The 11,654-nt window shown below is 41.6% G+C and overlaps 1 protein-coding gene across 1 annotated transcript in view; it reads right to left on the reverse strand.

Moving 5' to 3' along the window:
* LOC119647676 (cilia- and flagella-associated protein 298) overlaps positions 1–11,654 on the reverse strand; it is a 300,430-nt gene extending 288,776 nt beyond the window's left edge. The window contains exons 1-2 of the mRNA XM_038048753.1: positions 11,245–11,654; positions 3,558–3,653 (exon numbers count right to left, since the gene is read on the reverse strand). Of these exons, the coding sequence (XP_037904681.1) occupies positions 3,558–3,653; positions 11,245–11,523 (375 nt within the window). The 5' untranslated portion in view covers positions 11,524–11,654. The remainder of the gene's footprint in view (positions 1–3,557; positions 3,654–11,244) is intronic.

Consider the following 11,654-nt stretch of genomic DNA (forward strand, 5'->3'; position numbering starts at 1 on the left):
TGTTTTATCTACAGATAGTGTACATAGTCAAGTTAGCAACCGGCTTATGTAAGAAAATTAAAATCATACTAAATAAATTTCTTAGACCCATCATAGAGAAAGCGTCACACTATTTTTGTGGTTGTTACACTTTTCAGAATAAATAGAATAGAAAGAATATTTATATTTATATCATGTGGATCCACCACGAAGGAGCATCTGAAGAGTTCGCATGTCGGTGAACAAAACATTCAAATTAAAACATATAATAGTTTCTAAAATGTTAGATATTGCCTTCTGTTTGTAGTTAAGTCTAAAATTGATAGACCAGTAGCTTACTCCAAACTACAATTTTATTTTATTATGTATATATCATATATATTTCGGGAGCAACTTACTCCCTTCATCAGTACAAAGCTACTGAAAACAATTGCGATTCTACGGTTCTATTTATACTAAAAATACTAATTACCTAAATTACTTTTTAACAAAAAAAGAAAAAACATTAAATTATTAACCTAATTATCTATTAATTACCGCGGCAAGTCTTATTAATTTTGAGGGGCAAATACCGGAATCTGTATTTAATAACCGCGTCGCGTCTTCTCTCAGAATTTCTAGACTTTCCCAAGGGTCCAAGGTTTTCGTTTGGTTTGTATGCCGCAAGAGTTCAAGGTTATCACGTTGAATGATATGGGCTTCTTCGACTATGTGCGCTGCCACTGATGACCTTATGAACGCCTTTTGTTTCCTAACACAATTTACCGTTTCCTTGATGTGCTCATTAAATCTCGCGTTATCAGGCGTTTCGTTTGTCCTATGTATATTTTATTGCAGTCGCTGCACGTTATTCGGTAAATCCCGCTTTTTCGTCCGCTACCAAAGGACCCTTAACGCTTCCCAGTAGACTCCGCAAGGTGGACGATCGACTCGAACCTACGATTTCCAGTTGGTACTTTTTTACCCAATTGCTGATGTTGTTAAATAGGTAGGAATATGGGATACTTATTCGTCTGGTGGTTACCTCCTTCTGCTGCGAAAATAGCGTTGTACAGGCCTGCCTATTGTGTTGCCTGACTTTCCTTCCAATCAATTTCTCAATAGTCTGAGAATTATACCCATTCTTAATAGCGGTGTCAATAATGTACTGTCGTTCCTTATTGAAACCGTATTCTGAAAGAGGGTATGTGATCAGTCGGTGAATCATGCAATTATAGGCAGCCATTTTTTGGGGAAATGTGTGATGCGAAGTTACCGGTATCGTTCTCTGCGTTGCTGTAGGTTTACGGTATATCTCGAACTTAAGCTTTCCGTTAGAGTTGACGACATCTAGATCCAGGAAAGGTAGAACCCCATCCTTTTCTACCTCTAGTGTAAACTCGATTTTATTATGAATAGAAGAGATAACCATGTCTATGTCGTCCCTTCCAACGATCGCAAATACGTCGTCTACATACTAAACCATACTTTAGGCATTATTCCCCTCGATTCAATTTCTTCTTCGATTGATGACATGAACCTTTCAGAGAGCAACGGCGAGAGGGGGTTCCCCATCGCTACTCTCGAAGTAGTTTTGTAGAATCTGTCCCGAAATGTAAAATAGTTTTCGTTCATGCAGAGCCTGGCAAGGTTAGCATAGATACGAACTTTTCTTTTCCATTCCGGGCCAGATCCAAACTGGTTCAGCCATCTCTCGAGTTCGAAAATTGATTCTTTCACTGGTGTGTCACCTCGTCATCACCCATCTTCTCAATGCGTTGCAGCTTCTCTGTTAATTCATGGGAGCTAGCAACTGAGTACTTACTATTCGTCGTCCCAAGGTTCTGGCGCTCATTAATCAACCACTTGGCTATGTTGTACGTCTCGCATCTCATCTCCTTCCTTGTGGATCTTCGGTTGACATCTGATTCTTGGAAGCGCAGGATTCGGCATTCGGAGTCGCCCCTTATATTCGGGAATACCACACTAGCTTCCTTCAACGCTCGATCGACATATATACATAATAAAATAAAATTGTAGTTTGGAGCAAGCTACTGGTCTATCAATTTTATATAATAGTTGTTATACGTTGTCTGTCAAATAAATATGCGAACTGTGGTGAAGTGAAGAAGAGGTGATGGATTATGTTGAGTACTAGGTATCCGGGTGTCCATCTGGGAGTCTCTGTGGTTTTTTGTATTGAGCCTGTTTTTGTCTTGTCGACGATGGAAATAGATGTCCAAATGAAACAACGACTTAATGTCAAATTTTTGGTAGAACTTACCAGAAACTCTTTTTCCTATCCAAGAGGGATCAAGAAGAGTGTGCGTAAGAATCATTCCAAAATGCCAAATCCTGACCAGGAGCTGAATTTCCTCAAAAGGATCATTACTGGTGACGAATCATAATTTTGCTAGTACGAGTACGACCACAATTTGAAATCAGACGGCAAGAAAAACGAAAGGTGAAGCATAAATCGAAAACAGTATCAAAGAAAGCTTTCTTTTCGACGTTGGTCATCATTAGTGTATACCTCAAGGACTAACTGTGAGTGCCAATTTCTATCTGGAAATTTTTACGTACTTGGGGCACCGCGTACTCAGTGCCTGACCGATTTTCCCGTGATAAAGGTACATGGGTACTGCGTCAGCAAATTCACCAGTATTCGTCGGAGATTTTCTGGACCATAAATCGATTGCCATCCTGAATTATCCACTCAACTCGCCTGCCTTAGAGCCCAGTGTATTTTATTCGTTAAAGAAATGTCACGCGGTGGTGACACTGGTAAGATATGGAGACAATATGCAGAACGTGAAATCATATGAAAAGGCTACAAGCCTATAAAGGTATTACAAATGGAAATGAAGATGACACATCTGCGCTATATTCAATGAATTTTGTAAAATAAAGTTCTTCTTACTTCAAGCCGCTTATTTTATTGGACAACAACCTTAGTATGTGTAAAGTTTCAGCGTCAGCAAAGTATGATTAAGGCAAACTTTTACTTATTATATAAGCCAGTTATAAATAAGTAATTAGTTTCACCATCATATGCACTATGATTGCTTCGCACATCAGCATAGCCTGGATAAAGTGTACTTTCGTCTTGTTGTTCTCTGTAGATCAGAGTAGTGGCTGACCACCGAATTCAATCAATACTGCCTCGCGGTAATGAGAACGTAGATGTTGCGATGGATCACATCCGCAATGAGGACATCAGCGTACGATATGAGGTTGCATACATCATGAAAAAAATGCAGGAGAGGTGTCTGCGATGTTATAGTCATATAGTTCGTGGTGACGAGAACACATTAGCAAAGTTTGAAATTGAACATCGGAGTCAATAAGAAACGACCAAGAAGCCAATCGAAACAATAATAACTTGATACGCCAGATAGTGATTAGAAAGCCTCTCGTTTCAGTCTGTGCCAGGTTTATATTATCCAAATGGCGAATTTGATCCAGACGAGCCAACCTGGCTGTTGAATGGGCAAACACTAAGGAACAATAAAAGTGCGTTGTGCAACCCAAATGTAAGATTGTTGAAACTATTTGACCATTCGTAGAATCTTAGAAAAGTTCCTATTGAAAACACATACCTTATTGATCAAATCCTTGGCGTCAGTAACGGCTTTCTTTAAGACATCTTGCATTGGTTGCATAGGCCTTTTACCATTTCGTCTACCGATTTCATCCTGTTTAAATAAAGCATAATTTTTTATTGTTAAATGTGCAATATCTTATATTTCTAGATATATTCTTATGCTATTTCATCATGATCATCAACGGCGCAACAACCGGTATCCGGTCTAGGCCTGCTTTAATAAGGAACTCCAGACATCCCGGTTTTGCGCCGAGGTCCACCAATTCGATATCCCTAAAAGCTGTCTGGTGTCCTGACCTACGCCATCACTCCATCTTAGGCAGGGTCTGTCTCGTCTTCTTTTTCTACCATAGATATTGCCCTTATAGACTTTCCGGCCTGGATCATCCTCATCCATACGGATTAAGTGACCCGCCCGCCGTAACCTATTGAGCCGGATTTTATCCACAGCCGGACGGTCATGGTATCGCTCATAGATTTCGTCATTGTGTAGGCTACGGAATCGTCCATCCTCATGTAGGGGGCCAAAAATTCTTCGGAGGATTCTTCTCTCGAACGCGGCTAAGAGTTCGCAATTTTTCTTACTAAGAACCCAAGTTTCCGAGGAATACATGAGGACTGGCAAGATCATAGTCTTGTATAGTAAGAGCTTTGACCCTATGGTGAGACGTTTCGAGCGGAACAGTCTTTGTAAGCTGAAATAGGCTCTGTTGGCTGACAACAACCGTGCGCGGATTTCATCATCGTAGCTGTTATCGGTTGTGATTTTCGACCCTAGATAGGAGAAATTGTCAACGGTCTCAAAGTTGTATTCTTCCTGTTTGACCAGTGCGGTTTGATGTTGTTGGTTGGTTGGTTTTCGGTGCTGACGTTGCCACCATATATTTTGTCTTGCCTTCATTGATGTGCAGCCCAAGATCTCGCACCCATCGCCGCCTGCTCGACCTGGATGAAGACAGTTTGTACGTCTCGGGTGGTTCTTCCCATGATGTCGATATCGTCAGCATTGGCCAGTAGTTGGGTGTACTTAAAGAGGATTGTACCTCTTCCATTTACCTCAGCATCACGGATCACTTTCTCGAGGGCCAGGTTAAAGAGGATGCTATTTAAGTTTTTGTTTTTTTTTGTCTTTTATAACTTCCAATTCAAATGTTTTTCACTACCGAGAACTTTTTTAAGAATTCTCCTATAAAACCAAATTTTTACTTTATATGGTTACCATTACCCCCTAAGTCGGACATAGTTCATCAACCATCGTTGCCGGTGCACCGACGTGTATTTCTTGTACACTTTTCCTTGACTATCCTACGCCATGTGATACTAGCCCCACTCTGGGATAGTGTGTTTCACTAAATCACACAGCCAGCAATGGAGTTGTCATCCTAGTCCTCCTTTTGCCTATCCACTGCTACTTTTGTATTTCACCCGTTAATGCAGATAAGTATAGTGCGAGGACAAGTCAGACTGAGAATTTTATTTTGTTCCAGAGCCGTTTGACTAACGTCCATAGATCGGTGAGAGAACAAACAGATGCTACTAAAATAGTCGAGGTTCTTGAAGAAAGATGACTTGATCCGTTGAAGTCCTTGGCGTCTCTCGGGGAGAAGAAGAAGGGATAGTATCACTTTAGACTTAGACTCTTCCGAAATTTTATCTCAACCCAGCAAGTGATATTTTACGCCGTCATATTTTAGGTTTTCGAAAATGGAAAGCCTGAGGGTCCTTCAAGGCATTTTCATTCACAATATTAAACGGTTAAGAATGGTTGTGAAACGTCCCTTCCTTGCGACCAGTTATAATATCTATCGTGATAAGGTGTAAGGTATTGAAATAATTCTTTGCCGAAGCTTTTGCCTCCCTGACCACAGGAATAACAAATTCGCTTTTGTCACGGGTCACTTTATTCTGCACTTCCCGAAATTTGCCACAGTACTTGACCTCAGTTCAGTTTTTTACGCTTGTCGATCCGCTTGCAGGTTTCTGCAGTCAGCCAGATCTTTTGTCGGTCCCGCGAGACGTGGCCAACAACTTAACTTACGTACAGTCCAGAATTGAAACACTTTGAATACTTGAGTGAATTCCAGAATTCCAGATCCCCAGCTCACAGGGAAGTTACTGCCTCAGTGGGCCACCGAATTTATCTCACTTACTCCCCGAGACACCTTTGTGTTACACAGCTATTCAGACTATAGTGGCTCTTCCGTCCTCCTTTCTCAGCCGTTGGCGGGGCCACCTATAGTGGTCCTTAAAACACGATAACAGTTTGGCCCGACGATCCTCCTTTCGACGGGTGATATTAGAGCGATAACACCATTGCAGAATTGTTCAAAACAACCATTTTATTAGTCTGAAATATAGTTTCATCATCTAGTATGAGAGAAAAAGGTCTAGTACCTGTGAAAAATCCCTTCCACCCTACTTTCCAATATTTTAAAATTTCTTCTGTAATAAGCTGGAAAATTTTATTGAAAAATATTATGATGCATTTGGGTCCTGGCTTCCAAGCGTATTAAAGCACTTTACTACAGGCCCACGGTACACTGTAAGAGGCAATGTGGTTAGCACTACGCTCGCTCGTGATTATCATCCTGATTCATTCAGTCGCAGTTGAATCGATTAGTATTCGACATCCAATCATGAAATAATTCCCTCGGCCATCAGCGTGAAGCGTAGGCTGGAGTGATATTATAATAATAATAATAATCATTGGCGCAACAATCCATGTTGGATCAGGGCCTTGAAGTGTGTTAGAGCACTTCATTCAAGACCGTAACGGTACACTAGGAGGCAATGTGGTCAGCATGTGGTGAGCCGCGACCTTCCGTATGACAGCCTTGCGCTCTAACCACTCAGCTATCCGAAGTGATATTCCCTATGTTTATTACATCCTTTGCGTAAAATACACGGCAGCGTCAAGTAGGTAATGGATAAGCAATCGCACCCTGGACTGCTCCATTCCTGGCAAGCCCGCCCAGTATAGTTCCCTCAACCGTTCCTCTTCATTTCTTAATGTCATAGCCATGAAACCATTTTCGATTCCACAGAGGGGGCCAGAACCCCCGTGTAAAGCGTCCCTGCTCTTTTCTTGGCTAGTTCGTCCGCTGCCTCATTGCCTTCCAACCAAGCATGGCCTGGAACCCAGCCGGGCGTATTCAGTCTCTCAAAGCATTCCCATACCAGCTTAGAGTTCAAATGGTTGGACCTAAGTGCCTTGATCGCTGCTTGGCTATCGGTGAGAATATCAATGTTCCACCCCCTGTAGATCCTTTAGAGATTAAAGGAAGCAAATCTTTCTACGGCGTATATTTCCGCATGGAATATGCTAGTGTACCTACCCATTGGCTCCAAATACATTTTCCTTGGACCAATGACATCGGCACCCGCTCCGTCTGCTGTGAGGAATCCATCAGTGTACCAAGTAATCAGTTGCTGGTTTAAGCCGTATGTCACAGCCACGCTCACCCAGTTTGCCCTGTTACTCCAACGTGTTTCAAACTTCTTATCAAAATGAAACCTCGTTGTCATGTTATCCATTGGTATCAGTAATTCGGGATACCGCCTAGAAAGAATATCAATCTTCCTTCGGTTGAGGCAGCTCCCCGCCTCACTGATACTCCCGACCATCCTGAATATTGCCCTCCTGGCCTGCACCTGTATGTGCAGATGGAGTGGGGTTAATTGCAGTGGAATCTCTAGGGATGCCGTTGAGCATGTCCTCATTGCCCCATTGATATACACGCAAGGAGTTTGTGTAACTCCATGGCTTGTGTACTGAGTTCGGTTCTTTCTGCCCAGATTACCGCTCCATAGATAATCATTGGCCTTACTATGCAGTTTATATCCAAAGTAGTATCTTCCCCCATTTTTGACTGATATGGGCCTAGAAGTCATCAGGCGGATCAAGGCATCTTGTATTTCTGTGTACGATGTGTTGCCGAATGCTCCTTGGATATTCAAAAACGCACAGTCTTATTTCTTTTGTTTCTATGGCATCCCGTAGTATATCCGTCAGCTGATACAAACTAGTTTTAGTAGACCGACCTGCCCGGTAAGCGTGTTGACAATCATGTAGGGAATTACGCTTGAAAACGTTAGTTCTAATATAGTTGTTTAGGATCTTCTCCACCGTTTTGAATACGGACGATATTAGACAAATTGGTCTGAAATATTTAGGGTGAAAAGGATCCCTTTCACCCGCTTTCGGAATAAAGACCACTTTTGCCCGTCTCCATGCCCTTGGTATATATTCCAGTGCTATGTTCCCCCTTCCCACCCTCAGAAGAGAGCTTCTGAGCTTACCTCTTTTTTTAGTTTCCAGTTCTCCCTTCTTCCCCTTTTATTCGTTGTTGGGTGTCAAGCAGAATGTTGTCGCCTTCCACCGTGGGGTAGGACCCCGGGAAATGAGTTCTGAGAAGCAGGTGTACCCTGTCCTCCTCATTCTTGGTAAATCTCCCATCTTCCTTTTTCAAGCAGACAGAGGATATTCCCCCGTCTTTGGCTACAGCCTTGTACAGCCTAGTTCCTTCTGTGATCTGTTCGATCCCTTCACAGAATTCCCTGAAGCTGTTCCGTTTTGCTTCCCTAATCGCGTTGCTATACGCAGTCAAAGCATTTTTGTACCTCTGCGAGCCCCCGGTTTTTTTTTTGCCCGGTTGAAGAGTTTTCGTGCCTCTGCTCTCATTCTAGCCAGGTTCCTGTTCCACCATGGTACATCCTTTGATGACTTAACTGTCTTAGCTGGACAACTAGCCTCGCAAGCGTCAATGACGATTGTGTTGAGGTTTTCCACCGCTGTTTCTAGTTCCAGTTCACTCTTGATGTCACATCCCCCTTGAATGTGGGCACTTGAGCAACAGTGCGTTGCATAGGATTCCCAATCCGTTCTCCTGGGGTTCCTTATTATTCTTTTTATTTCGGAGTTACTCTCAATGTCGAATCTGATTATCCTGTGATCAGACATCGAGGGCTCATCCGACACCTTCCAATTCCTGACCATCCCGTACATTAAAGCATTTCCTAGAGTTATGTCTAGTACCTCCTGTCTAGTGCTGCTCACAAATGTAGGAGTGTTTCCTAACGTACTCCTTACGGGGGTGTTAGATTGAACGCATTACAATATCACTCGATAATGTTTAGTGATGTGATGACACATCGGCGTGGACATTACAAAAGAGTACTTTTTAAAAAAATAATATTATCATCACATCTCTACTGGGTGGTGATACGGTGATTTTGTATTAAATGATATTGTAATGTTATGTGATATTTGGATTACACGAGGCGGGGGAAAGGTGATATTATACTTTAAAATGATATCGTATATATTACATGTATCACCTACCCATATCTAACATCTAGAGCCAGAGAAATTCATCCGTTGGATCAAGCTACTATACTGTGATCGAAAACAAGAGTTGAAATTGTGATAGATATATCAAAACCACCATGTGTCACTGTCGGTGATTATCAAAGAGGAACCTTCTCGGAACTCCTCTTCGTTCTTGTCATGAAAGTATCCACTGCACTTTACCCTATGTAAATTATCTTTTCCTAGCATCTTATGATGAAATTAATTCGCGCATTAGTGCAATCTCCATCAAAGATAACACAAATCGGCTCGTGGTTATGAAGAGTGCTGGATCAATGGCATTACCCGCTAAGATCTTGTCCATTATGTTCACTTCTACAATAGATATTTCTCGTTTGAAATAATAAAAAAATTAACTTTTTGTATTCGCTAGTGTTATTTATTGGTCTTCTAATAAGTCTTGTTAGCACTGATGAAGGGAACAAGTGGTTCCCGAAATATCGGTATTTGCAAGACCAATAAATACCGCAAGCGAATAGAAAAAGCAGGTTTTTTAGTATCTCAAATAATTTAATCGCTAGATATACCGCGTAATTTTACTAAATTTTTTTTCACTATGGATCAAGGAATGTGATTGTAGGATAACCGAGATGATATCTTGGCTGTGGGCAAGGCCAGAGTGTGCCGTTGAAGATCGTTCCACATGGTCAAACTTCGAAAGTTCTGTGAGTCTGTTCTTCATTCTTTGGTTTCAAAGTTAGAGGATTCAACTCTGAAGGATGAATACGCGAAGTGGATCTACGCTATGCTTACGCAGAGATTGTTGTGTGCTGAAGTGGATGTTGCTCGCTACTTAACAACGAAAGCGACGAAAGGCTGTCTTCCAGGAGGTGTGCTATCGCCACTTCTGTGGATTGTGCTGATCAACTCACTACTATGCAAACTACAAAATCTGCCAATACACTGCCAAGCTTATGCGGATGACGTGACTGTGCTGGCTGTTGGTCGAGATCTCGGAATGTTTTGTAGAAATACACAACGGAATACCTTCCGATTCTCAGATCCCCATACATCTGTTTGGTAGAAGATATGATGTTATCTTGAAACGGACAGAAAACTGGGACGAACAAGAAGAATGCGTGTCAGGATATACTGACGTCTTCTACACCGATGGCTCAAAGACAGATAATGGTTCTGGAGCAGGAGTCCACCTCTCCAATGAAAAGGAGAAGTGGGTTTCTCCTTTGAGACAATACACAACGGTCTTTCAGGCTGAAATGTATGCGATCCTAAAGGCTGCAACCTGGATGATTGACGAACGGTGGAAGGGCAGGCGCATCGCAATCTCTAGCGATAGTCAAGCTACATTGAGGGCGTTGAGTAGTACTTTGATCACTTCAAAAATCGTTCAGGAATGCAGAAACCGATTGAATTCTGTTTCTAGATTGAATACGGTGGAGTTACTCTGGGTACCTGGTCATTGTTATGTAGAGGGAATTGAAATCTCGGATGACTTAGCAAAAGAGGCTTCAACTTTCCCCATGCCCGGACCGGAACCAGCAATTGGGGTCTCGGAAGCATTGGCTAATGCTGCTATCAAAAACTGGGAACAAGCTTCCCATAATGACAAGTGACGAAGCCTTAATGCTGCTAGACAGACCAAACTCCTCTTGTCAGAACCAAACAAACATACTGTAAAGTTTATCCTGTTGAAAAGCAGGAAGACTTGCAGAAGTATTGTGGGTATTTTGACTTGCCATAATTCACCACCTGGGCATATGTTCAGAATAGGAATTATCCAAGATGATACGTGTCCATCCTGTAATGAGGAAGCTGAATCCACGGAACATTTTCTATGTGAGTGCCTCGCCTACGGACGTATGAGACATCAGATTTTAAGTGCTGATGTGCTCCAACTGCAGAAGATAGCATCAAATTTACTAACGGAAATCCTGCGATACATAAACGAATCCGGAATATTCTGTTAGACGTGGGAATCGAGTACAATGGACCGCTAAGGTCTGAGTTCTCAGAGGCTTTACCTCTCCCCCACCTCATACATACACACATACACACGGTCAAACTGTAATTTTTATCTTTTGTAGATACAGTTTTATTTATTTTTATTTTTTCTCGGCTATGATTTAAAATTCCCAACCAATAAAAAAAGACTCACAAGCATTTTGAAAATAAAGAGTAGGGAAATTAAAATATGATGAACTATTTGAGTTATTTCTTCAAAAGAGAATCTTTTTCATTAATAAGTAAACTTGAAAATTTATTGCTAAGCTTAAAAAATATTGTTCGTTCTAATAACACTCGTAGCATCAATTAAACTAGCTCAATCTAGTAGACTTACTGATTATGAAATTACCTTATTGAACTCAAACCCTCCAGATGGAATGCACTTTTCACCCCATATATCCTTCAGTTTCAACTCTTCTATTTGCTCATCAGTTAAACCCTGCATTTCTTGAGGAAGTGTTGTTCCATGCTCAGCCAACTCTTCAATCTCACAGCAAATTCGGTCGATTTTCAAACGGCCATTATACAAGGCACAAATATCTTGAGTAACTTTCTGTACCGAATCATTGACGAAAGCGTCGAAAAGAAACTGACTTTCGTCACCTCGTTTGACATGAAGACGAACCATTCTGGTCAACAAGGACTTTTTTAACAAAATGGAACACTTAGTTAAAGAAGGAATATAAACGATTACGAATACGCTCAAATGATACTTCCGGCGGCAACAAACGCTGATTTATAATTGAGGGAAACAACACA

The sequence above is a fragment of the Hermetia illucens genome, chromosome 2, assembly GCF_905115235.1.
Source record: "Hermetia illucens chromosome 2, iHerIll2.2.curated.20191125, whole genome shotgun sequence".
Classification (NCBI taxonomy): Eukaryota; Metazoa; Arthropoda; class Insecta; order Diptera; family Stratiomyidae; genus Hermetia; species Hermetia illucens.